Here is a 27981-nt window from a genome sequence, read left to right as displayed (position 1 = left end):
TGGAGGAGACTCCAAGGGGACGTAGGCTTTGGGGAGGGGAGGCCGAGGCGGGCCAGGTTCCTGAGGTAGAGAGAAGCCATAGCATTAGAAGAAACAAGAGCAGCCACTGTGAGAGCAGGAGAAAAGAATGTTAGCAGGAGGCAGACAACAACATGGCTGGAAACCTGGGGTGGGCCTCCAGGACCCCTAAACCCCACCGCTTGGCCTGGATGGAGCTTCAACCTCAGAGCTAGCTCTTCACCTGCCCTTCAAACCCCTCCTCAACTAAGACCCCGACCCATCTACTGCTCCCCATTGCTTCCCAATGCAGATTTCTGCAAAGCTTTCCTTCATTTTCTGACCATGATGTTCGCACATTCCCACCCCTATGCCTTTGCTCTTACACTCCCTCTTGCCTGCACTGCCTTTCCCTTGTTCCCCTCCTATACAAATTCTCTCTTTTTTTAATGTTGTAAAAATATATACAACACAACATTTGCCAACTCAACATTTCTCAGGTGTACAATTTAGTGATACATTAATCATGTTGTGCAACCATCACCCATCATCATTGCCAAATTTCCCATCACCACCAACAGACACTGTTTCCTTAACAATGATTCCTCCTTTCCCTGTCCCTCCTGCCCCTGGTAACCACCAATAAACTTTGGTCTCTACACATTTGCCTACTGTAGCATGAGTGAGATCATTCAGTATTTGTCCTTTTGTGTTGAACTTATTTTACTCAGTCATCCATGTTGTAGCATGTATCAGGACTTGTTTTCACTTTATGGCTGAGTAGTGTTGCATTGTATGTATGTACCACATTTTATCTATCTATCTATCCATTGATGGGCACTTGTTTCTACCTTTTGCATATTGTAAATAGTGCTGCAATGAATACTACCCAAAGTGTCACTGACCTAGTTTATGTTCCAACCTCCTTTCCTAGTCAGTGATCCCCCGTCTCTGGAACATCAGGGCATTTATAGTCTAAACCATAATGGCTCAATATTGAGACATACACTGTCATATTCCATAAGCTGGTTGTTTTCTATGATTCAATCTTGATTCCCCTTGGATTCTGGACTCCTTGAGTGAAAGGCTGGTGGTGACCTGTGAATCTTTCCAAGAGGGCCTTAGACCATCTCCTACCCATAGTAGAACCTCAGTCAATAGTTGATTGACTGCCTGAGAACCTGCTCCCCTCACTGACCCTCTACCCTCTCACCCTCTGGGAAAATCCTGGCTTTAAATTCCTATTAAATTTGCTTCCTGGTGCTCAGGAAGACACATCCCTGAAAGGATGCTAAAGAAGACAGCGGGAGATGAGAACAGGTAAAGGGGAAATCTGGAGGAAAGGTCACAAAACAGGGTGTGAGAATGACGGCCTTAAACAGAAAGCCAAAGCACTAGGCCTGGATGCCTCTGGGGACAAGGGATGGAGACAGAATTTGTGTCATTTCAAAGGAGGATCTGGTCCCTCCCCTCCCCCACCTACCTTCTACTGCATCTTCTCAGCTTACCTCATTGGACCCAGGTTTAGTAGGGGACCCCTGAGAGCCAGACACCAGTGAAAAGGGGCTCAGGGGGCTGGTAAGGCTGGCGGAGCTGAGAGGGCTGGCTGGGCTATTGGAGCTGTAGGTGGTTGAGGGCCCAAGTCCTCCTTGGAAAAAACAGAAGGGGAGAGAGATGAGGGAGGGAGTAGAGTAGGGCCTGGTGTGAGAATGGGCACCACAAGTGAAGGGAAAAACCAGAGCAGGGATATAGGAGGGATGATTCAGTGTCCCAGGTCCCCCTGGGCCTACTGGGGGGATATATTGCTGGTGCTACAATCAGAGGTTGGCTGTTGAGAGATGTGTTGGGCAGGGAAAGACGGTGGATGGGCATGATGCTGTTGCCTCTGAGGTGTTAAAGTAAGCTACCCTGAGGTTCCAGGGCTTAAGGAAGTCACTATGATAGTGAACACCAGTCAGCAAAGGCCTGTGCTCTTGGGGTCTGGGGAGACCAAGTTGCTCTTCTATCTTTGCTGAGGAAGAAGATCAACAAGTCAACAGTGACTCAGTGGTATATCTGGTCTGGATGCAGGAGGGGAGCAGATAAGGGAGTCCTAACTACCATCCTGGAACCCAGGGAAGATTTTGGAGTCCTGAGAAGGCCTCACTAGGTCTGAGCATAGTGTGAGGGCCTAGAGAAGTGTCAGCTGGCAGGTGTAACACAGAGGCCAGAACCCCTGGAGGCTGGCTAAAGAGGCACTCACCTCTGTGCTTGGCTGTATCTGTGCCCCGGGATGGGTTATTCTTCCTCAGTCCCTCCATCACATCCTGGATCCTCCAGATCTCCTTCTGGATTTGTCGGTTCAGCACCTCATTCTGAAACAGCCCAAAGGCAAGTCAAAGAAAGCAGCTGCGACCAAGTGCCCTAGTCTTGCCTCCTCAGCCTGGAGCATAGGCATCTTTGGACCTACAGTCCTTTGGACCAGTCGTGGCAAGAGCCCTGCATGCACACACATATACATACACTCACAATATACACACTCACATACACACACTGAAACACATATATACACACTCTCTCCCTCTCACATATATACACTTCTTGCCAGGGCACCTATCTTTCTCATAGGCAGCTTTTGCCTCTTTGGATTCCACAAAACGGTGTTCTAAAATTGCCAGTGAGGTCGAGGTGTTGTTGTTGTTATGTGCCATCGAGTCAGACCCAACTCATAGTGACCCCTCCTTGGGTTTCTGAGGCAGTATCACTACGGAAGTAGATTGCCCCATCTTCCTTCTGAGGTAGGGCTCTGATATTCCAGTAAAGAGCCCCATGTGATAAAAACAAGTCCTTAGAACCAAGAGAATGTGAGGAGTCCTTCTGAGTCCCTCCAGGGGACATCTGGGTGGTCTTACGGTGAAGCCTTCTCTAAGTGGATATTTTATGGTAGCCTGTTTTCCAGGGGCCGAGAGCTTTCAGTTTACTGTTTCTCTTTACATCCAGACAGCCCTTTTGCAATACCCACACCCAGCATACCCTTAAACACTCATGAATTATATTCAGTTACAGTTGATAGTCTTTGAAAAAATAACTACCATTTATTTAGCATCACTGTGCCCAGTGCTGTGCTAAGTGCTTTGCTTACAGTTACTCACCTCTGCGAGAACAGCAATTAACACCACTCTAGAGATGAAAAGGAGACTCCTGCCCTAGACTGTATGTATGTTTAGTAAGTAGTGTGACTGACCACCTTTGAATCTGGGTCTATGTGACTCAAAATCTGGTGCTCTTAACTATAACACCTGTCCTCCCTCCTGAAATATTTGTGTTTAAAGTGAGGCTTGGCCACAGGATGTGGCAGCACGCAGGTCTTTACTACACCTTACTGCTGCAAAGTTGTGTTGGCACAGTTATTAACAGGAGGGAAACAGGAAGAAAAGAGGGGGCAAAAAACCAAGGTGTTAACTGCATCAGGGAGACAGAGCTTGCAAAACTAGTTAGATAAGAGGCAGGATCTAGGTAGAGAAGAGACAGGGAATCAAAGAACAAGAATTCCCCAAGATCAACATGCCCATCCTCTTATCTCTCAGTGGAGTGTTTCTAACCTATTTCAGAAAAGAAAGTCTTTTTCCTATCTTAAAATTCCTGAACAGAGTGCTCATGCAGACTCTTCTGGTATATCCAAATCCAAACCCATGGTCATTGAGTTGATTCCAACTCATGGTGACCTTATAAGACAGAGTAGAACTTCCCCATAGGGTTTCCAAGGCTAAAAATCTTTCTCCCTCTGAGCAGCTGGTGGGTTTGAATCACCAACTTTTAGTTAGCAGCCGAATGTTTTAACCACTATACCACCAGAGTTCCTCTTCTGGCATATATACTTCTATTAATTAAACAAACAAACAAACAAAACCCATATGTGTGAGAGTAGAACTGGGCTCCAAGGGTTTTCAGTGGCTGATTTTTCAGAAGTAGATTGCCAGGTCTTTCTTCCAAGGCATCTCTGGCTGGACTTGAATCTCCAGCTTTTCAGTTAGCAGCTGAGCATGTTAACAGTCTGCCCTAGCCAAGGACTCCATATACGTCTATGCATCTAACCTAAATCCTCCATGCTTCAGCTTCAGCTCCTTCCCTTGTGAACTCACAGACCTAAAGAAGAATTCCATATGATCTTCATCCTTAAAATGTAAAGTCTATTTTAAGTAGTCTGCAACCTTTTCTTCTGTCTCAGGTAGGACTAATTCCTAGTGCTAAGTCTTTGAGATCTCCACTCCAATCTCTTTTCTCTTTTGCCCAAAAGGACAAGAGCAGGGCCAGACCACATACCAACCAACCCTCACTTGCCCAGGAGCCCTCTTCACCTGGATGTCCAAATTGAGTTGCTCCCAGAGGTCATCATGTAGGGCAGAGACCTCCGACTCGAGGTTCTCATACTCTATGGTGCTGTTAGTTAGGGCCTGCAAGGGAGGAGGAAGGGTGACTGAGAACATGCCATCACCAAAGCATCCCTCCTTGTGCTAGGAAGGTGTCCAGAGCCAGGAAGGCACAGGGGGACAGGAGGAAAGGGCCACAGGGCTGAGACACTCTGATGAACAATCAAACATTGGCCTTGTAAGAAGTACAACAGCCTGTCCTCTGCCTTTGGTGGAGAGTTGGAAACCAAATAAAGAGAAAACAGAATCTTCTCCAGGTACTTAGACAGATTGAAAGAGGTAATGTCAGCCCCATAAGAACTAGTTGCCATGGATTTGGTTCCAACTCATGGTGGCCTGATTTATGTTAGAGTAGAACTGTGCTCCACAGGGTTTTCAATGCATTGCTGAATTTTTTGAAAGTAGCTTGACAGGCCTTTCTTCTGTGGTGCATCTGGATGGGCTTGACCCTCCAACCTTTCAGTTAGCAGTTCAGTGCCTTAACTATTTGCATCACATGGGAATTCTTATACCCAGCCTGTTCTCCCCAACTTGGGAGAAAATGGTGAAGGGCAAAACAAAAACAGCCTGAAAGAGATGTTTGTTCTCTGGAATTGGAGACCTCTCTCCTTTCTGAGCCACACTCCCCTGGAGCTTTTGCTGCTGCCTCTTAGAGCTATTATTCACACAACCTGTACTAGAGAGCCTGTCCTGTCCCTACCAGGAAATGACCAGGACAGCAGTATTTGCACCGGTGCCCTAGGTGTCCAGGAGAAAGGATAGAAGTGGGCAGCAAGGTGTTAGAGCAGCCAAGGAAATAAGTAGCCCTTGTCTTTGTGGTGTCCTGAATGAATCTGGTGCATGTATCATTTGTGGGAAATGAGCCTGTTTCCTTGGTGGAGACTCTATGGAAGGAGCAGGCTAGCACACTTATAGTCTATCTGCAAGGCAGTGTGAAGGTCTTTGCTTATGCCCTTCCGAGGCAGGACCACCCTGCTCTTGCCCTTAGAGAAGGATCTGGATTAGGACAGCATAGCCTGGGAGGGGATGGGTGGTTCTCCTATCTGGGCACTGACAGGGAGATGGGAGTGAGGGGTAAGGAGGGGAGTTGGACTCAGGCACCATCTCTGGTTACCGTGGTCGCCTGAGACAGCTCCACCCGGATGTTGATGAGCTGGTTCTGCAGTGATTCCTTCTTGTGCAGCAGCTTCTCTGGGTAGGTGGGTTGGCTCCCAAACATCTCCAGTTCCTGGTGGGTTCCCATCAAGGCACTTTCCAGGCTCTCCTGAGAGAAAGCAGGAGGACCAGCTGTGAGCAGCCCTGATAACTCCTCTCTCGGGTTGATAATAGTAAAGGCCTGAGAAGTCTGAGGTTCAACTAGGCAACATAGTGGAGGTTGTTCTCTCACTGGCTAAGGTCCCTGGGAGAGCTTCAGCAGTTGTGATTAAGTGCAGGAAGCAAGTCAAAGGAAGGATAATCAGCTTAATCAAGATGGAGAACTGCTCACAATCTGCTCCAAGCCAGCACCACCCACTTGCCCCGACTCAAGGCAACTCCAGGTTCTCACCTTCTCAGCCCGCAGTTGCTGCACCAGCCGGTCCTGCTCCCTCACCACCTTGTTCTGCTCACACAGTTTGCCCAGTAGCTTCTGGGGTCCCAAGAGAGTAGGAGAGGAAGGAGAAAGAAGGGGATGAAAGACATGGTTGGATGGGGACCTGAAATTGTGTTGGAAGGGCCTGGCTTCTGGATACCACCTCCTTTCCCTGCTGTGGAGCCCTGGGCCTTCACCTTGACCTTGAAGGACCTAGTTGTCCAGGCTCCTGGGGACAGGAAGATGGGTCTCCATCTTGGGAGAGAAGACTAGCCAAGGTTCCATTGAGAGGAAAGATGTGTTCAATGTCTTAGGAAGTGAGTCAGGTTGAAAGAGGAGAGGGCTGAAGATCCAATGTAAAGTTCCTATACCCCCATCCTCTGGGGGGTTCCAATTCACAAAGGGTTGAGGAGAGATAATGTGGCCCTGCCCGCTAAGTCTGCATGGATTGGAGGGGTGTGCAGAGTGTCTGAACAAGCAGTCCTAGGAAAAGCAGTGAACAATGTGAACTATTCCCTCAGCCCCACAGGACCATGATCTCCCCTCCTCCCTCTGACTCTGAGGTCCCTCTGAGGTTTGGGACTCCTCTGGATGGAACCTCTCCCAGGCCTGTTGGGCAGATCCACAGTGGCCAGTGGTGCTGGGGAGGCAGGATAAGCCAAACTTCTCTTGTGGAAAGACTTGTGCTTTTCTGTACCCACGCTTTTATTCATACCATTTCTCAACTATCCCCTTTGTCCTTTTTTACTGAGCCAAATCTTATCCTCTGGCCTTTTAACTTCAACGCCCAGTTCACATGATATCTGTTTTGTCCATGACCTACCAGCCCATTGCATCTTGCTCCCTGTACTCTTGCAGAACCTATTGTTGGCCCCATTTATTATGTACAAATCATTTGCTGCCATTTGCTCTCCTCTACCATCTCCCCTTATCCTGTCACTCTCTTAAGGCAGGGATAGGAGCATATTCTTTCCAGTTATCTAAAATGACTAATGCCACAGTGGGCACAGAGTAGATTGACTGATTCATCTCCCAACAAAGTCTGTGTTCCTGTTAGAAGACCCCACTGCTGTAGACAAGACAGCCTAGAGCTTAGTGGAGAAACCCATATAGCCAGCATGGGAGGTAGGGGTGAGCAGGTGGTAGGCAAGGAAAAGGAAGGGAGATGAGGAGGGAATAAGCAGAATGCTGTTTTTGTGATGGGAGAGGACATGAATCAAATGTATGAGCAGCCACCAGAGGAGAGAGAGATGGACGGAGAACAAGCCCCCACAGAGGAGAGCGTGAATGAGCACAACAGTAGAAGGCTGGAGTGGACAGAGGGAGCAGGGAGAGCTGCTCTTACGTCTGTGTCTTGCTCGTTTAACTTGTAGGTGTGGAGGCTGTCCCGGAACACTTCTGGGTATGAAGGGACCTGCAGGAACAGGATTTGGTTACTGCAGCAGGGGTTGGTAGAGGGTGTAGGAGAGCTGACACCACAACTCTTGTTCCCCTCCTGTCAGAGACTGCATACAGCCCAGCATCCCCGGTGGCTTCTGTTCTAGAGACCTGAGCTGAGGTAACTCTCTGTTCCCTGCACGGGAAGCCTAGGATGTCCTGGCCAACATGCAATCCCAATTGTCCAATTGTCCTAGTCTGGCTCTGGGGATATCTCCGAGGCACTGCTCTGCACAGGCTCTGTATTCCCTCTCCCTGAGCTGTAGGATCTACTGAACTGAGATGGGCTCCAGAGATGTGTAGCTTCCTGATGGCCTATTGGTAACAACCATGAGAACAGTTAACCCCTTAATTGTTTTGATATGGACATGGGAGTATGTCAGAAGCATTTGAGAATTACTGCCTTAGCAGATAAAACGAGACTGGCTAGAATACAGAAGCATCTTTGGATCCAGCAGATGCAGCCTAGCCTCGATGGCTCATCCAGTAACCATGTTGTTGTTGTTGTTGTTATGTGCCGTCGAGTCAAATCCGACTCATAGCGACCCCTCCTTGGGTTTCCGAGGCAGTATCACTACGGAAGTAGGATTGCCCAACCTTCCTTCCGAGGAGTGGCTGGTGGGTTTGAACCGCCAGCCGTCTGGTTAGCAGGCAAGTGTCTTAGCCACTATGCTACCAGAGCTCCCCCAGTAACCATAGCACACTATATATAACTTTGGTCCCGTACTGCACTCATCATACTTTTAACCTCAATAATGACTGTTGAGAAGACAGCAAATAAAGTAGAAGCCCTGGACATTAAAAACCAGTTTATGATCCCTAGCATGGCATGAGATGTTGGTGCTGGATTTTTCTGATGGTCTAGGAAATGGGCCTGAGGTGTACCCATGAAAGTGAAGAATGGAGGAGACACAGTGGTTTTAAAGGAGTGAGACTAGGTTAAGACTATCTCTAGAGGAAATGAGGCCTTGCAGATAAGCAAATTGGTCAGAGCAAGCCCCACCCCAGATGGGTTGAGTCGACCATGCACAAGCAGCTGAGATGGCATTGACGGTGACCATGCTGCCAGGCAGAGGTCTTACTTGCATGAAGAGTTGGGCCCTGGGGGAAGAGTTTTCCACCATGCGGTTCACCATACTGATGAGAGTCTCGCTCTCACTCATCTGCAGCAGAGGAAGGAATGGACGATTCAAACTCAGACGCACATACATCTCCCCCCAAGCAAGCCCACTGATGCTGGTTTACAGGAAACAGGAAAGGGTAGCTCCTCCTGGAGCCTCCAGAGCCCTCTGTTAGGCCTCGCCCATCTCTCAGCCTGCCGTGAACCATCTCAGGAATAGCACTGAGGCTGCTCCTGAGGAAAGGCACAGAATGGAGCTGCAAGGACACTGTGCCTTTGTTCACAGCACTAAAGGGGTCCCAGCCAGTGATGTTTCCCCTGGGTGCTTGACATTTCTGAGTGTCATCCACCTTGCCCAAGGTGGTCATCTCCTTGCCCTAGCACCCATTTCTCACACTGCCTCGGCCAAAGAGCACATGGTCATTTTGCAAGGCTGATCTCCTAAAATTTGAATTACATGAAACAACTCACAAAGAAAGTCTGGGACATGCCCTTTGGACAGATCTTCACAAATAAATAGGCATAGATCCCTCTCCCTGGGTCCTGCTCATCCCTTGGCTCTAGAGTAGAAAGGATTGCTAAACATGGTTTCCAGAGCTGGGCTGGTAGCACCCATGACGATCTTGGATGATGCTAGGGAGCAAATAAGGAGGCCAAAACAAGCAAGCCATGTTAAAAGGACATCAGCTATCGGAACACTGCTCTCCACATACATTATCTTTATATTTCAAGGGTCATTAGGAACATGGAGGGGGAAAGGCTATTTGCCAAATGAAAAAAGAAAGGAAGAGAGAGGTGGGGGAGGAGGGGGCAAGGGAAGGAAAGAGGGGAGGTGAGAAGAGAGAAAGGGAGGGGGAGGAGAGGGGGAGAAGCGAGAAAGGGAGAAGGAAGGTCAACCAAATCAACCAGAAGTGCCATCATTTCCCTCCCCTGGTTCAGAGCATTAGAAAGCAAACAAATTGCAAATGTCCTTGGCTGTGTCCCTTTAACTCAACTGTTCCAAGGAGAAGGCAACAGAAGACAGGACTTGTACAGGGAACATCTTTTGGGAGGGGAAGTGAGTGAGGGAAGGGAGGACGGAGGCATCTTGAGGGAGACCTTCTGGGGGTCACAGGTAGGGGCTCCCTATGTTTTGGGGCATTATTGACTCAATTTTGGCTGAACCCACACTGTCCTTTCTTCCTGTTAATCCCTCTTGGGCAGTAGCCCAAGTATACTCTTGCTTCCACATACTGTAAACAAGGCCAGGGGCATCCTCCTACCCCATCCATAGGGTTGGCAGCATTTTTAAAGGCTTTGGTAAGATCTGATTTTTCAACCTCTTTAACCCAGTTATTTTTACTATGATATACATTTTTGTGATTGAAATGACTTTCAAAAGAACTCTTGTAATATGAGGTTGACTGTTTTTATAAGAGTTCAAAGTTAACAAGACAGCAACCACATTCTCCATAAGGCTCCGAACTCAAGTTTATTTCTACCTTCTTGGAGCCTGTGTGTGCATGTGTATGAGACTGTGTTTATTGTATGGGGGTTTTGCATGTGTGATACATATATGTGTGAATGTACATAGTGCGGTGTATAATGTAGGTGGGTATATGTATGTTTATATCTGCTGCCTATGTCTCATGGCCATGCCTTGTGTGTGGTGTGTTTGGATTTTGAGTGTGAGTGTATGGATGAGCATGTATGCATGTGGTGTTTATGGAGGGGTGTATGTGTGTATACAGAGGAAGGAACAAGGCAGATCTACCAACACACCAGGCTTTGAGAAGGCAAAGAAGGCGCAGGCTCTTTCTGGGCACTCACTGATCTCATTCCTTTCCAAATCCATGGATCCAAAGCAATCAAGGATCAGGAATGTTCTCACCATGGCCTGCTCCCATCCACACTCTGCCTTTGGGGATTTCTCAGCCAAGGGCCTTCCCTCTAAGAAGATTGCCCTGTGCCACCTTCTATTTCTCCAAAATGTTAGAAAAAACTGTGAGAAAGCACCTAACCCAGTGCTTTCTACACAGTAAGTAATGCTCAATTAATAGTCTGAGTTTTGGAGGAAAACATAATAATAGCAGCTGTCACCCCCTCCAAGGAGCTATGGTGGCATAGTACCTAAGGCATTTGGCTGCTAACCAGAAGGTTGGCAGTTCAAGCCCATCAGCCATTCTGTGGAAGGAAGACTGGACAATTTACTTCTGTAAGGATTTACAGAAACCTAAAGGGGGTTTCTATGAGTTGAATTCAACTCAATGGCAGTGAGGTTTTTTTTTTTTTGGTACCACCCCCTCCACCAATGCCTGACCAGTGCTTTCATATACATTCTCACTCGATTCTCCCAGTAACCCTGTGAGGTAGAAAGGACAGGTTCTAAAATGCCCAATTTAGGAGTGAGAACACAAAGATCTAGAGAGGCTAAATGACATTTCCAAGGTCCCCCTCCCCCCAAAAAAAGTCCTTGCAAATGGCAGAGCTGGATTTAGAGTACAGTGCTTTGACTATGCCTTCTACCTTTTAAGGTAGAAGAAGCTTGTCTATGCCAAGCTACCTTTTAAGAGTATTACCCTTTATCTAGAAGGAGGTCTTTCAAAAGGTTATTTCTGAAGCCCCCAGACTAATGGCCCAGTTCCTCTTTGAGGATAGAAGCCTCCAGGAAGGGATCCCACTGTCTTCACTGAATGCTTAGATAGCCAGTCATTATGGACAGAGCAGACAGCCAGCCAGACTCTGAGTGATACAAAAAGTTAAAGCACTAAACTACTAATGACAAGGTTAGAGGTTCAAGTCCACTCAGGTGCCTTGAAAGAAAAGTCTAATCTGAAAAATCAGCTATTAAAAAACCTATGGTGCACAATTCTACTGTAATATATAAGGGATTGCCATGAGCTGAAGTCAACTCCATAGCAGTGAGTTTGGTTTTGGTTTTTTAGAGCCAGCCACATAGGTCACAGGGAGGAAACCTGCCCAGGAGCCTTAAAGCAGGATGGCACTGAGCCCTGCCCCTTGACACTCCAAGGCACTGCAGACCCTAGCTTCCAGCCAGGACTGTCCAGTACTTTCCAGACCTGCTCTGGGATGCCATCCTGGGCTGAGTCCCCACATGGGCTGGAATGCTCATGGTGTGAGCACCAAGTGCTGCTTCTGGAACTTGAATGCAAGGCCCTTGAGGGCAGGGAGCTGTCCTTGTTGATTAAAATCCAGCTATCTGGTGCTTCCCAGTGCCCACAGTCTTCTAGGTAGATGATGTAATTTAGATATTGAGGCCCACTAAGAGGAAGGAAGCTCTGGTGGTGTAGTGCCTAAGGTATTTGACTGCTAACAGAAGGCTGGCAGTTCAAACCCACCGGCCACTCCTTGGAAGGAAGATTGGGCAAGCTACCTCCATAGTGATACTGCCTTGGAAACCCAAGGAGGGATTGCTATGAGTTGGATCCAACTCAATGGCAGTGAGTTTGGTTTGGAAGAGGATGGGACATGGTGTATGACCCATGTTTTAAACCCAGTTTTAAAATAATTGGGTTAAAGAGGTAGAAAAAAGAGCCAACATCACAGCCACATCCTCTGAGTTCACATTTATGGTGCTTTCTACAGTTTTAAAAGAACCGCTACTGAGGTTCAGCCCAAATTTCTTCACATATGTCTCAGCTGTAAGGTGGGTCAAAAAGCCTGGACTCTGGAGTCACATTCCAGCTCTGTCATTTTCTGGCTGTGAGTCCTTCACAAGTCATTTAGCTTCTCTATGCTTTAGCTTCCTCAGCTGCAAAATGGGTTGTTATAAAGATTAAACAAGTTCAAATCTGTAAAGTGCTTAGAATAGTGTGGGCACAGAGACAGCACTAGGTCATGGTAGCTACTATTATGATTTCCACCACCCAGGTTGCCTCCATGGGACAATGTCATGTACTCTGGTCCCCTGTGTTTAGCACAGATCTGAACATAAGAGTATGTGCTCATATAAATGCCCACATACTGACCCTTAGTCTGTCTGAACACAAAGAATGTTGTTGTTGTTGTTATGTGCCGTCGAGTCGGCCCCGACTCATAGCGACCCCTCCTTGGGTTTTCGAGGCAGTATCACTAGGGAAGTAGGATTGCCCAACCTTCCTTCCGAGGAGTGGCTGGTGGGTTTGAACCGCCAGCCGTCTGGTTAGCAGGCAAGTGACTTAGCCACTATGCTACCAGAGCTCCTAACACAAAGAATAGCACAGCCCATTTAGTGTCAAAAAGCCAAGTAGCTAATGGTTCAACCCCAGCAGCCAGGAGCCCAGGCAGCCATTTCCCTCTGTAACATACTTTGGGAACAGTCATTGTCTTTTTCTTTTGCTGATTTGTAAAATTGGGCTGATAATACTTATTCCATCTACCACACTGTATTCTCAGGAAAACTTGAGTTGTGTATGCAAAAGGAAGGTGCTCTGGTGGCACAGTGCCTAAAGCATTTGACTGCTAATCAGAAGGTTGGCAGTTCAAACCCACCAGCTGCTCTGTGGAAGATGGGGCAACTACTTCTACAAAGCTTTACTGCTTTGGAAACCCAATGAGGGTCACTATAGGTCAGAATCAACTCAATGGCAGTGAGTTTGGCTTGGTTTGCTACGCAAAAGGGCTTTGCAGAGACAGTAACAAATACATTGAATTGATACTCTTTTTAAAATCATCCCAAGGCAGATCTGTAGACCTCCATTTACAAGTTACAGAGTTCAACAACATCCCCTAGACTCAGGCTGAACTAAATCCTTAGCACTTTAGGCGGAAGCACAGAGCTCCCACCCATCTCTGCTACTCTCTCCTCTTCAGCAAAAATGCAAATCCCACCTGCCTCCTGGGGGTAGTTCCATCTGGGCTGAAAGCTGGAGAAATATGAGGTGGCATTAATTATTCATGTGGTCATTTATTGTTCTCCTTTCCCCAGGAAACTCCCAGCTGCCCTAAAGGGCTTTGAAGAGAAGGGGTGAGAAGGAGCAAACCAAAATATAAGCCACTTTGTTGTGTCTTGGTTGTGCCAACAAAGGTTGCAGAATGGATGGAAGATGAGGGGTAGGTAGGAGGAGGCAGACATGACACAGGGGCAGTGGGATGGTGGTGGTGGGGGGGGCACCAGCTCTGCCTACCTGCTGATCCAAATACTCTAGGTTTCTTTGCAACTGAAGGTCTAAAAGTTCATCCTACCCGGAGCCCGAGGCCAAGAGGCCAAACAGCAACACAAACAAACAGGAACACGACAAAAGAAAACAATAAAAAAGAAGCAAAGCAGTTAGGAATTAGCTGGGTAAGGACAAAGAGAGGGCTCCCTTCGCCCTTGAGGATTCTGGACAAGGGAGAGGATGAGGATGTGGGTAGGTAAAGTCATTATCTCCTGGACACTCCCAACCAGAGAAGGGATACACTCTGGGTCCTAACTCCATCTCGATAGGTCTGCTATCGAGACCCCCCCACACACACCGTGGAAGAGGTAAGCACTGCTGAAGCAATCCAGTGAGCACCTCTTAGAGCTGTTCCTGAGTTTTCTGGAAAAATCCATTGCCATTTGCTGTAGGTCAGGGCTCTAGGGTTTGGATGCTGGCAGAATCTGAGAAAGAGGGGAAGGAGCTGCAGCCCACCCCACCTGTCAAGGCCTCCTTGACCTGGCCTTCTGGCACCATGTATGGGGAGGGGCTAGCAATAGGCCTTCCAGGACAAGGATTCTTCCTGCATTATCAGTGGCTGACCCTAACCCACCCAAGTGGAGCATCTGCATTCAGTTCTCCAGGTAGAGGCAAAAATTCTGAGGAGAACAAATTCCAGGAAGAGACATAAGTGGGAAGGGGAGAGAAAAGGGAGTAGACACATAAGGAACATATTTTCTTCCTCAAGTACACCCTTTGTCCCTTCCCCCAAGAGTGGCATTCTAAGCAAAGGATAAATTTGGAGCAAGTACACTAAGGGGGTGGAAGAATATAGAAAGTCTTGCCTGTTGTTAGGAGCTCTAGCCTGGTTTTTCTTCCCAGCCCATTACTTAAGCCCCCAGTCCAGGCCCCTTCTCCTGTAACCCAGAGAGGAGACATCAGCTAGATCAGGACATTACATGCTCCTTTGCTCTGTGTCACAGGGGAGAAGGAGTAATAGGGACCAAACTCTGTACTGGGGCCATATTCCTGACTGGGAGGGAGGAGGTATCCAGAGGCTGCTAAAAGCCAGACAAGCTGGCATTGGGCACAGGGCATCCCTGGAGTCTGTCCCAGTTCAGCTCCACTCTGGGTGGAAGCAGGGAGGAGTAGAGTGGGAAGAGAGGACGTACCATCTTATCGTGGATCGTGGGGGATGGTGGGTAGTTGTAGGGGAACAGTCCTGCAGGGACTGGCCGCCTGTCTCCCAGGTAATCATACTAGAAGAGAAAGGGGATTGGAGAGGTGAGGGGGTACAGCTGGGACACAGACTTGCCCACCACCTGAAGTCAAAAGTCAAGAATGTTTGTATCTTATTCCAGTGCAGATTCCAAACTAAAATTGACAGCAGCCCCCCGCCTGGCAATCATTTGTCCAGGTCCTCAGGATTTGAAAGGACAGAGCCCTCTGTGCCCCCTTTTATATGGATAGCATGGTTCCTGGAACGACCTAGGGATGAGCACAGAGCAATGTTGCTGCTGATGGAGCAAGGTGAATATCCACAGGGTCAGTGGGTCCGTGGTCAGCATCCTTGGTCCTACAGCACAAGCCCCAGTGGTCCAGGGGAGCCTGCCTCTCCACCTTTCCTCCACAGATTGTCTTAGGCTCTGGAGACCTCAGCCAGTGAGGAAGGAGGGGCAGGCCAGGAGCTCACCTTGGGGGAGCTGATGGATCGCCTCATGACATAGGCAGCGGGGTCGCCGTAGATGTCTTCACTGCGGGGTGGCAGCCGCTCAAAGCGGGTGCTGGGTGAGCGAGCAGGGGAGTAAATGCGGGCTCGGCTGTAGGAGCCCTGGCTGGGCGAGCGGGGCACGGAGTGGGAACGGGGCTGCAAGGACAGGCGGCGCAGGGAGCTAGAGGCCGCGTCCAGCTCATCATAATACACCGGCTGCCGGGAGGGGCTGGGGATCCAAACTGTGCCGTCTTGCCTCCCATAGCCTGCGGGCTCCTTCCACTCGCGCAGCTGGTAGGCAGGGCCGCCCCCGTTGCGGAAGGAATGGCGCTTGTCCTCCAGGGCCCAGGACGGGCTGATCCGATCGTAGGCAGGCATGGAACAGATGCTGTCTGGCCGCACCCCTGGCGGGTAGTACTGGTAATCATCAGGATACTGGGGAGAGTAGGGGCCATAATACTCAGGGACCCTACGGGACATGGGGTAGAACCTAGAGGGACTGAGAGAGAGAGGGAACAGTGTAAGGAACCCAGACAAAACAGGTGCTTGTCTGCCATGCCGTACCCCTCCCCCATGTCCTCCAGCCTAAAGAAGATTTGAACGGGAGAAAGTGAATCCAGGCCGGCCTCTGGACCTGTGAGCGTCAGAGGGGCCACTGCTCAGAAGATGAGGTTTGTTTCCAGAGGTGTAGGGAAAGCCACCCCTATCCTTAAACGCCCTCTGTCAACCAGCTCCCTGATGTTAGGAATGCCAACATTTAACTTCAATCTTTGTCTCTTTAAATGAAATCCTCCTGGGAAAAAACTGGAAGCCATATTAGCCATTTCCATCTTGGTGTGAACCAATTTATCAGCTCCTTTCCAGAAAGCATGTTTCAATGAAGGGCAAATAGAAGAAAGTCCACCAAATCCCAAAGGAGGGGAGGGGGAGGGGGTAAGGAGGAATCCACCCCTGGTTTGAAGGTCTAGTCAAGGACAGAACCAGAGGGTTTCCTGGTCTCAGGTCAGATGCCCTACCACCAGAGCACCAGCTGGGAGCATGAGCTCAGGCCACTAGGGGGCACATTCCTCCCAGGTCCCTAGGCCTGCTTGAGGCTGTTACCTGCTGTCCCAGAGCTGCTCAGACCCCTCAAGAGAGGAGCCAGCATATCCACTTGCCCTGAGAAACACTACCTGGCATGATCAGTGTCTTCAACTATTTCAAAGCTAATCACTGGATAAAGGAGTAAATGAGTCCCAGAGGGCAGAACTGGGACCAATCAGGGCAACATCTTACTTGTTTTTTGTTACTTTCATATAAATAACAGCTTTCAAACAATGGTTGTTATTAGCTGCTTTTCAGCCAGCTGGACTCATGGCTACCCCATGCACAATGGAATCTGACAGTTGGCTGATTTTTGGAAGCAGGTCTCCACACTTTTCTTCCTAGTGCTAGTTTGGATGCTTCATTGAAACCTGTTCAGCATCAAAGCAACACACAAGCCTTCACTGATAGATGAGTGGTGGCTGTGCATGAGGTACGTTGGCCGGGAATCAAACCCTGGTCTCCCAGATGGACAGTGAGAATTCTACCACTGAGCCACCACTGCACTCCAAGTTATAGCTGTTAAAAAATAGAGTGAGTTGGGTTGGTGGTTAGTGAGCCTTGTGTCCAAAGCTTGGGTAGATGTATAACTAGAACAACTTTTAGGTTCCCTACCCCCTCACCCCATGACTGAGAATATTATCTGATGCAGAGCTGGAAGATGAGCCTCCTAGGTTGGAAGGCACTTAAAATACACAGTGACCACAACACTGGACTTGAAAATACCAACAATTGTGAAAATGGCACAGGACTGGACAACAATTTGTTCTCTATTTTTTATTGTGCTTTGGGTGCAAATTTATGGAGCAGAATTTGTTTTACATTCAAGTTTGTGTACATTTGGTTTCACTCTAACATTTTGTTCTATTGTGCATGGGGTCACCATGAGTTGGAGGGAACTAGCAACAACAACCCTGTGACTGACACTGCCTGTCCCCTGTGCCACCCAATACTCTTATGGAGAGGCACTGGGTCACTCTGTTCCTTCTTCTCAACAGGAGAAAGCAAGAATCAGGGGTAAAGGCCAAACTCTAAAGATAGAGGCATGTAGCAGGAGAGGATTTGGGCAAACTGGAATCATGGGATGTTCTTGTTTCCCAACTCAGCCCAGTTTCCAGAGGGTTTCCAATAGGTGATGCCACACATGTACTATCCCATTCCCATCCTGAGCCACAACACCATCTCAATTCTACCTCAGTCCCCACTGGGTCTCACCTCCGAAGGTCTTCGGGTTGGGGCACTCCCCGGCGGAGGTTCACCCACTGTTGAAGCTGGTTCATAGAGCTCTTGCGCTGGGCGATTTTGTCAGGGTTGGTGCGTGGTGGGAAGCTCCGCCGGTGTCCTCCACTCTCTCCGTCCTGAGGTGGGAAAGCTGTGCTCCCTGGCCGGCTTGGAGAGTTACACTGCCAACCATTGGGCTGGGCAGCCCGCTCCCCACCCCCTGGGACCCTTGGGCCCTCGGGGTAAGGGCTCCCTGGTTCTGAGGCTGGCTCTGGTCCAGCTTGGATGCCATTGGCTTTCACTGAAGGTTCTTTTTTGACTTCAGGCCTCTCTGGCCTCCTCTCTGTCTTCTCACAGCCTCGGCCATCACCCTCCCCTCGAGTCTTGGCCTCTGGCTCAGGCTTGGGGAGGCTGTTGTGGGGTGGCTGCTGGTGGTGTTTGCTGGGTGGGATGTTCTCTGAATCTGGCTTCTCATGGCTGCAGGATGCCAAGGGAGATGTTGTAAGTGACTCCAACCCAGTATGGAGTTGGGCAGGGAGTGGTAGACTGAGAAGGAGAAAAGGAGGGGAGAAGGATGGGCAGGAAGGTACCAAAGGAAACAGGATTCAGTGAATTACAGTTCTGTTTCCTAAATCTTACCACCTTATCTTCTTGCCCCAATTTTTACAAAACATAATCCTATCCTGCCTAGGAATCCTTGGGTGGAGCAATGGTTAATATACTTGGTGCTAATCAAAATGTTGGTGGTTCAAGCCCACTCACAAATGTCTTGGAAGAAAGGCCTAATGATCAGCTTCCAAAAAATCAGCCACTGAAGATCCTTTGGAGCATAGTCCTGCTCTGATCACGGAGTCACCATGAATTAGAATGGTCTTGATGGTAATTGTTTTGTTATTGGGAAGCATAACATACTCATTCTGTCCCCCAGGTCTTCTGCACAGGTCACTTCCCACTCCTTTCCACGGGCTCACTTTGACCCTAGTCTTCAAGCTATGGCCAAGAATGCCCTTCTTCAAGACACTTTCCATGACTAACCTCACAAAGTCTTGGTCTCCTCTGTAGTCTGTTCCTGTTCCAGGCCTCTGAACTTCTACACTAAAGTTTTACAACAGTAGTTGTCCCTTGATGTCCCAACTACAAAGCCTTCTTATAGGTCAGCTCTCTCTCACCTACAGAAAGTGACTTAACTTCTATGAGCCTTAGGCTTGTCATCTATAGAATGCGTATAATAATACTTCCCTACATAGGGCTGTTGTGAGATAAAACCTGGAAAGCACCAAGGGCTGGAGCTGTTACCTAAAAGTTCACAGGCAAATAAACATGCTGATTCCCCTCTCCAGTTACTTCCAAGATTGACTTTCCATTAGAACGTAAGCTCCACAAGGGCAGGAACCATAAACTTTTCCTTTCTTCTATTCCTGGGCCCCAGCATGTTGCTTTACACATTTATAATTAACAGTAAATATTTGTGAAATAAATTCATGAACTCCTGGAACTATGGCCCTTGGTTGAAGGTAAGATGGAATCTTGGACAAGTTTTTCCCTATAGCTTGTCAAATTAGATGTATTCAAGTATTCTTGTAAAAATATTACTTGGTAAACACTCGTAAGATATGTGAATCAATTCTTGAAGTCTATACTGTAAAACTTCTTCCTCTGGATCCCTCTTGGTATGCTGTCTTGAGTTAGGTGTTAAGAGGTACAGCATAACCAGTTAAACTAGAGGCTGGCCCTGCAGCTATACGTGCTAATGGGGGTGTTAGTGGTGTGATGATGCAGATGGGAGCAGCTGCAGACTGAGTGCTTACTACATGGAAAGTATTTTACACATATTATTTGGTTCTCACAGCAACTCTGTAAAGTAGGGTCCTAAGTCCTGTTTTTGAAGGAGAAACTCAGGCTCAGAGATGATAAGTAATTTACCCTGAGATCTCACCATGAGCAAATGACCAAGTTGGAATTCAAACCCAAGTCCACCTTCTTCCAAAGGCTGTATGTGTAACCACATTTCCAGCAGAGAAAATCCAGGAAATGACCCTGACCTCTGGCCCCTGGCCAGGCCCTGGTGGAACGTGGCTTCTCTCTTGGTCTCAGCAGCTCAGAAAATGGGAGGAGAGACCACAGGCTCTGAGACCGCTTAGTTGGAAGTAACAGGAAGGAGAGACCAAGTGGAACTTTATTACAAGAGAAAGGCAGCATATTTTTCTGTCTCCACTAAAATTTGAATCATAGGAAATGACTAAATAACAGTAAGACACACTTCTAAGTTTACTAGCAAAACTTCCTGAAGATCAGGTTTGCAGGTTACCTATTCATTAAGTCTCTTTCCCTCAGGGTCTAGGTAATATGGAAAACCCAATATAAGCCTGTTGCTTTCAAATCAATTCTGACCCATGGCAACCTCATGTGTGTCAGAACTGTGCTCCACAGGATTTTATATGGCTGATTTTTAAAAAGTAGGCAGCCAGGTCTTTCTTCCAAGCTACCTCTGGGCAGATTCAAATCACTAACCATTAGGTTAATAGCCAAGCACATTAACCCTCTGTACCACCTAGGGGCTTCTAAAGCATAGAGAAGGCTCCTTTTAGAGCTGGGTGAAGGGCCTCCTGCTTGTAAGCAAGGAGATGGCTTACAGCTCTCTAGAAGTTCAAAGGGCTCAGCAATGGCATAGAGTTGGGCAAGTCTTCTCTTACTCTTTCTCTAGCAACCAGCCCCCTCCTTGCACCTGGTACTCTATCACTCACTTGTGGCGCACAGCTTGGGGCACTGACTTCTGGGCTGGGGGGATCTGTACTCGGGCAGCCTCCCCCATGGCCTGGATCCAGGCCTCCTGCTCCTCGGGGCTCTCAGCACTGAAGAAGTAGGTACGGACACCTGCATGCTCAGCCTGTGGGGAGAGGCAGTGCGTGGAACTGGTCCCGACCTCGTCCACCCAGCACACAGTCACCTGTAGGGAGAGGACACCAACATCCACAGAACGGGTGGTCAGTGGGGCCATTCCCTTCCCCAGCAGCACTTTTTCCCACCCACATGGAGCTCAGGGCAAGGTGAGGAGGGTAGTCCACAGCTATGCCAAGTGTTCCAGCTGGCATCCAAGTATCTGCCCTGGCTGGCTCTCTGGACACCACTCAACAGACCAATATCCAGGTAAGTTTACCCATCCCACCTGTGGCGATTATAAGCAAAAGGGACAATTACCATGCCCACTCGCCCCTCAAATTCCATCTTTGATTTGAAGGGCAATTACCCAACATCTGAGAAGATGCCACCCCCCACCCTGAGCACATGCCATTCTCACAGCCAGCTTCACCACTGAGAAGCTGGCATCATTTCTCCAATGAGGAGAGACAGTTCATCCTCTCCATGGGCGTGCAAGGGGCATGCACTGGCATACAGACAGGGCACACTACCTAGTTGGTGGCCACTGGCAGGCACAGCAGGCGGGAACCCAGAAGGGATCTCCTGTCCAGAGGAGGGGTCCTCACGCAGTCAGAAGGAGGAAAAGCAGAGAACAGGTCAACCAAACACCAGAGGGATAGACAGAAGACGATGAGGCAGGAAATGTTGAAGAGCACAGTGAAGGGGATGAGGTATTCAGACTGCCCCGATCTGCTAGGGTATCACCAGTGGGATGTCAGTACCCAGCAATGCTCAATTCAGCCACCAAGCTGAGGAGGTGGAGAGTTTGCACCAAGGGAATTTAGGCTGGTGGTGGGGTGTAAATCAGGAGATCCAAATGCTAATCCTGCATTTTTTTGTCCAGCTCTGTAAACTGCAAACAAGATGCCCTTTTGCTCTGGCCCTAATTGATGAATCTGTGTAATGGGGCAGGTCTACATGGTGAAACTCAAGAGTTCTTGGCCCACAAGGAAAAGATGCTGCAGGGCTAGATTCTTCCTGGGACTGCAGCATCCCTCCCAAGAAGAACTTCAATCTCCCAGAAAAAGGCACGTAACCGCGCCCCCCCCCCCAATAAACACAAAGTAGTCTGTTTAGCCCATTCCATGGGTTACTGTTATAACCTCACTTAAGCTTCAGACCCTTTCAGTGCTAAATCCTGGGGTTGAAAGGAGAGGATGCCAGGGTCCTCTGACCAAGCCCCTGCTCTCCTGAGAAGCAATATCAAATCCAAGTACTCATCCAGCCCAGCCCTTCTGGGTTTCTGTCTACTGCAGTGTCAGCCTGCATGTTTCTTCAGGACTCGGTTTCTTTCTGACAAGAGCACTCCATTGCCCATCAAAGGCGTGTTCTATTCTCCACAGGCAAGGGCAGGCCTCCTTCTTTTAGCTCCGGCTTGTCTCCACACTTCCCCACCCACCCCCGACCCAGCAGAGAGCCCAGCATATGTGGGCAGAACTCAGGATGGGTGTGGGAGAGGGCAGGGGAGGTGCCGACTAAAATCACGAAGCTGAAAGGAGGCATCTTGAACTTAGAAGTAAGCTGCACAGGGGTGTAGAGAGTAGGGGCCCAAGCAAGCTCTCTGGGGTAGAGAACACAGGGTTATTGTGGAGAAAAGAGAAGCACAGGCAGGGACTTGTGGGTGTGTATGAGGAGTGGGCAGTGAATGAATTCATCAATTCAATGAGCGTGTAGTGGACAGCCTGCTGTGTGCTCTGGGCATTGGTCACAAAGAATGAGGAGACATGGTGTGTGCACTTGAACTCACAGTCACACTGGGGGACAAAACATGCCCATGGAAAACAAGGAGAGAGCAAAGGCACAGGACTAGTGCCGTGACGAGGAAGGCAGGGGGCCTGGGAAAAGACAGGGCCACTGATGGAGGGCTAGGAGGGGACACTGGCCTGAAATTATGAAAGGGGGCCAGAAAACTGAGGGAGGTGTCTCAGCAGGGTAAAGCCCACCGAGCCCCCAAGGGCCATGCTAGGAAGAGGTTAAGGCATCCAGCAAAAGGCTCCTGGCTCCTCGTTGTTAGTGATCAGAAAGTTTCCTTGGGTGGCTGAGGCCGGACAAGCGTCCTGTCTGTCTCAGCTTCCCTCCCTTCCCTGGGGAAGGGCCACTGAATAGACACAATCAGAACCCTTTGTGGGCCATGGAGCACAGCACTCAGAGTTGAATTTTAAAGAGGCAGTGCTTTCCTTGGAGGAAGGAGAAGGGGGAGGGCATTTGGGTAGGCTTGACAGTGGTGTCTGATTTGTGGAGAGGGCATGTGTCAGGCCCTCAGGACATTTATCTAATGCCTGCAGCCAGCAGAGTTCTGTGCTGGAGTGTGTATGTGTCTATGAACAGCTCTAGCAGGGAGGGTGAGACAGGCTGTTTGATTGTGTGTGGGTGTGTATGTGCATCTGTGGAAAGCAAGGCTGTTTGTTGTTGGTTAAACAGCCTGTTCCTATTTCCCCAGCTAGAACCTGACTCCCTGGAGTCAGAGTGTTATTAATTGTTCATTCTGTTCACACCTCTGTCATACAGGACCTTGGGGGTCTGGAAACTAATTATGTGCCATAGAAGTGCCTCCTTGTTCCCCATAGCAGTACCTGCGTATGCTGCCCACCTCTTTTCTATGGCCAGGTGACCACAGTCTGAAGGACAGGAAAGCTCAAGCATCTCTGAGGCTCTAAGAGCGCAGACTCTGACCTGGTGTGACCTGCAGGTCCTATCAGCCAACACTATGGCTTTGGGAGAAAAAAGGTTCTACTAAGAAAAATGTAGGGTCGATATGATAATTTTATATTTGGCAAGTAAAAAAGAACCTCTGGTTTTTGCATCATAAAATACACAAAGGGCATGGGATGTTTTACAGTTTCTAATGGGTCATGAATTTTTAAATGTGGAAAAACACTGGCTTTGGATGAGCCAGCTGTAGGCACATCCTTGATGGGTGGAGCCCCATGGGGTTCAGAGGGAGGGATGTTGAATGGGAAGGTGAGCCCCAGTTTTCTGTACATTTGTTAATTCAAATTTCTGTCTACATAAGGTGTGATCTCTTGATTGTAATGATACTTGAACCCTAATTTCCCCCAATAATTGAAAATGTGAGTAAGTCTGATGGTGGTCCAATCCCCTGGGACCAAGGTGGGAGGAAAGAAGGACTTTCATGAAGGGATCTCAGAACCCCTACAGCCCCCAGCTCCTGTCTTTGCTATGAGGGATTTCCAGGTGCCAAGCTACTGGGCAGAGGGTCAATGGCCTCAGGGCAAAGCTCTTTCTTCCCCAGGAAAATCTTTGAGACCCTAGAAGCACATCTCTGCTGGCCCATCCACACCCTGAGGAGGAAGAGGAAGAGGAAGGATCCCCTCACAAACTTTACAATTGCCTGTAGAGAGTCCAGAGGCCATTCCCTATCCAACCCTCCAACACCACCACCACTTAAGATCCCTGAGGGAGCAGCTCTCCATCCCCTTCTCCATCCCCGTGAGCACTAGGAGAGCAGCCTCTCTCAGCCACCTGGCCTGGGAGTGGAAGGCCAACTGACCTTAAAGGTGTGTTTCCGGCTAATGTTGTCTGAGGGCTGCACCGCAGCCACACGGAAGCTCAGAAGGGGGATGCTGCCCAGGATGCTCTCCTCCTTCTCATCTGCCAGGGAAGCAGAGGCACAGGTGAGGTGTGTGTGCATGTGTGTGTGTGCACCCATGCATACACATGGACAGGGAAGAGGGAAGAGGAGAACATCAGCCCTATTACAATAAATATCAATAAATACCTGTTGCTCATCTATACTTGTCAGGTTCGCAGGACCACCATATACAACCACAAGGGATGTGCATTGCCCAGCTCCATGGGGGCACACTCCCTAGAATTAGGCAGCCTGGCAGCCTTGAAGACACTTCTAGACACTGAATCTATGTTGTGAATAAGAGAGAAGGACCCACACTTAGGGAAGTTACATTCTAGTATGGTGGTGGTGTTGGGTGCCATTGAGTTGATTCTGACTCCTAGAGACCCCTATAGGACAGAGAGAACTGCCCTATAGGGTTTCCATGCCAGTAGTTAAGCACTTGGCTGCTAACTGAAAGGCCAGTGGTTCAAACTCACCAACTGCTCCATGGGAGAAAGATAAGGTAGTCTACTTCCATAAAGATTTACAGCCTTAGAAACTCTAATGGGGCAGTTTACTCTGTCCCGTAGGGTCTCTGTGAGTCAGAATCAACTTGATGGCAATCGGTTTTTGGGTTTAATCTTTATGGGAGCAGATTGTGAGGTCTTTTTCCTGAACAGCTGGAGGGTAAGTTCAAACTGCCAACCTTTTGGTTAACAGTTGAGAGCTTAACTGTTATGCTACCAGGGCTCCTTTATTCTAGTATGCAAGCCAATAAATAAATTAGAGCTAGCATTTTTTTGGGTGCTCACTGTTTGTTGAGCATGGTTCTAAGTTAAATGACTTAATGCATTTAGCCCTCCCAATAATCCCATGAGTAGGTACTATTATCATCCCCATTTTATAGGTAAGGAGACAAGACAAAGTGAGGATAAACAGTTTGTCCAAAGTTACTTAAGTGGTAGAATTGGTCTCTGAACCCAAGAAGTCTGACTCCAAAGTCAGCATTCTTTTTTTTTTTTTAATTTTATTGTGATTTGGGTGAAAGTTTACAGAGCAAATTCATCTTCCACACAGCAGTTCACACACACTTTGTCTCATGACATTGACTGCAATTTCTCACAACACAACAGCTCTTTTCCCACTTCCTCCCTATAGTTACCTCTTCCCTGTGTCCTTACCTCCCATGCTCTCCTGCCCTCTGAGCTGTCTCCTTGTGCACACACAGCCCTTCTATTCTCCTATGATTAATCTCTTCAGGGAGTACATCTACCTAATGTAAATGTTCAGCTCCTATGCCTGTCTTTTGTTTGGCTGGAAGATACAGGAGTGGATTCAATTCCAGACCTGAAGGGCAGCTAGAGGCCATAGTCTCAGGGGTTCCACCAGGCTCTATCGGACCAGCAAACCTGGTCCCTTTTTTTTTATTTTGAGTTTTGTTCTACACTGTTCTCCCACTCTATCCAGGATCTCCTACATAGATCCTTCTCCGAGTGGTTGACAGTGGTAGCCAGGCACCATCTAGTTCTTTTGGCCTCATGGTCATATAGGCTGAGGATTACATGATGTACCAGTCCCTTGGACTAACTGTTTCCATGCATCTTTGGTTTTCTTCATTCTTCTTTGCTCTGGATGAGGAGAGACCCATCGTTGCATCTGGATGGCCACTTGCAAGCTTTTAAGATCCCAGTCATGATTCGCCAAAGTAGGATGTGGAACAATGTTTATGTGTAGTATGTTATGCCAGTTGAGCTTGATGTCTCCTTGACCATGATCCTGACACAAGTCCATCTACTAGCTCCCTCTACGTAGCTGGCTGTGGCCAAGAAGTGACTACAATCTTGTTCCTTGTCAGCTCTACTATGTACCTAGAAATTCTTATACAACATACAAATATACTTGTAGAAACATTGTCTGCCAACCCTATACATGGTCATGGGTATACTCCCCACTGCCTAGACATACCTAATTGTTTAGCCTGTGCACTCATCTATCCACCTGCAGATCAATGTTTGCCATCACCAAAGTCAGCATTCTTAACCACTCTCCTATACTGCTTTTCTAAGCAAGATGATTCCCACAGTGATACATGTAACCAGGTAATGGCACAGAACAGGGTAGAGTGGAGAGTGCCATCTTCTGCTGTCTTGCACCTCAGGCAACTACATCTTTGGTTCTCCCAGGTATCCAGCAGACTGCTTCGCTTTCTCCTGCTGCAATAAATCTACTTCCCAATCCCCACCTCCGCATCTCCACCCCTCACCCCCAGGAGTCTCCCTGGGAAGACACGCCCACTGCATACAGCCCCAGTTCAGGCTCACAATCAGGCTGCTACATAATTCATCCTGGATCTCCAGAGGAGACTGTTGGATTAACTAGTCTACCTCCCAGCTGTCAGCAGGAGCCAGAAAGGGCATGATGCTCAGTGGGACAGTTGGGACAGCCATAAGACCTAGAGTCTGACACCATAACAAGAGCCTCCCCACTTCCTGGGGATTGCCATTTAATATTTGTGTTTCTGACTATGGAAAATCTTAATTCAGAGCTCAAAAGAAACCTTGGGAAGAGTTATAAACTCCTCTAGCTCCCCTTCTCTTACTCATCATCTCCACAAGATGCAGCCCTCTCTGACTGGACCACAGCATGGTGCCCAGAGGAAAGCATGTCCAAAGGAAGAGGAGGGACTTGGAGCTCGTGTCAGTGGTTGTCTTCAGGGATGCTAAAATTGTCATCCTCTGGAAGAGATGGAGTCCCTGTGTGGTAGAGTCCAGGCCAGTGTTGGAGGGGCATCCTAGGACTATTTCTTGGTAGATAGTAATTGCCATTTCAATGTGTCTTGCCCTTTTGCATTCTCAGTTTTTTGAGGTTCTGCCTTCACTGCCAGGAGCCCTGGTGCACAAATGGTTAAGTGCTAGACTGCTGATCGAAAGGTTGAGTGATCGAACCCGCCAGCCGCTCTGTGGGAGAAAGATGTGGCTGTCTGCTTCTGTAGATTTACAGCCTTGAAAACCCTATGTGGCAGTTCTACTCTGTCCTATAGGTTGCTATCAGTTGGAGTCGAGTCAATGACAGTGGGTTTGGTTTGGTTACCCTCATTGCCATGAGGCAGTGGTAACACAATGGTGGCCCAGTGGTAGAATTCTTGCCTTCCACATGGAAGATCCAGGTTTGATTCCTAGCCAATTCACCTCATGTGTGCCAGTCTGTCAGTGGAAGCTTGTGTGTTGCTCTGAAACTGAACAGCTTTTAGCAGCACTTCCAGACTAAGATGAACTAGGAAGAAAGTCCTAGCAATCTACTTCCAAAAACCAGCCAACGAAAGCCCTATGGATCACAGTGCTCCCATCCACAACCAATCAGGAGGACGGCACAGGACCGGGTAGCATTCTATTCTGCTGTGCATGCGGTTGCTATGAGTTGGGGGCCAACTCAACAGCAGCTGACAACAACAACAACCCTCATTGCAGTCCCAAAGTCCCGCCTTGGCAGAGACCCTGGCTGTCTTCCCAGTTCTTTCACACTACGGCTCCATGTGGTCCTGTATCCCAGGACCCAGCAGCTGGGCCCTGGCCTGAGCTGATTCTTCTCCCCAGCCTGGGGTTTCTTCTGTGACCCATACCCTGTGTACTCAGCCTCCTCCTGATTTCTCTCCTTGGGTTCCAGGCGGCAGCAGCACAGGGCACAGGGACAGCAGTAATCTGGGGGGAGTCACTGTGTACAAACAACCTTTGCCAAAGTTAATGATTCACCAAATAATTCCTGGGAGCCCTGGAGCAATCAGGGCTCTGCTGTTCCCAAGGCAAGGAAGCAAACAAAATAGGCTCTTCTGCTTCAAAATAAT

At 48.6% G+C, this 27981-nt stretch overlaps 1 protein-coding gene across 1 annotated transcript in view; it reads right to left on the bottom strand.

Moving 5' to 3' along the window:
- Window positions 1–27981, bottom strand: part of PLEKHA6 (pleckstrin homology domain containing A6) — a 48539-nt gene that overhangs the window by 10795 nt on the left and 9763 nt on the right. The window contains exons 4-13 of the mRNA XM_042782999.1: window positions 24078–24178; window positions 20392–20594; window positions 17642–18124; window positions 15326–15842; window positions 7322–7390; window positions 5953–6033; window positions 5521–5670; window positions 4335–4430; window positions 2240–2351; window positions 1506–1645 (exon numbers count right to left, since the gene is read on the bottom strand). Coding sequence (XP_042638933.1) covers window positions 1506–1645; window positions 2240–2351; window positions 4335–4430; window positions 5521–5670; window positions 5953–6033; window positions 7322–7390; window positions 15326–15842; window positions 17642–18124; window positions 20392–20594; window positions 24078–24178 — 1952 coding nt within the window. The remainder of the gene's footprint in view (window positions 1–1505; window positions 1646–2239; window positions 2352–4334; window positions 4431–5520; window positions 5671–5952; window positions 6034–7321; window positions 7391–15325; window positions 15843–17641; window positions 18125–20391; window positions 20595–24077; window positions 24179–27981) is intronic.

This window comes from Orycteropus afer, unplaced genomic scaffold (genome assembly GCF_000298275.1).
Source record: "Orycteropus afer afer isolate SDZICR_OR568_19922 unplaced genomic scaffold, OryAfe1.0 scaffold00572, whole genome shotgun sequence".
In the NCBI taxonomy this organism is placed as follows: Eukaryota; Metazoa; Chordata; class Mammalia; order Tubulidentata; family Orycteropodidae; genus Orycteropus; species Orycteropus afer.
The sequence above is the reverse complement of the archived record's forward strand: the minus strand, read 5'-3'. Positions and strand labels throughout refer to the sequence as shown.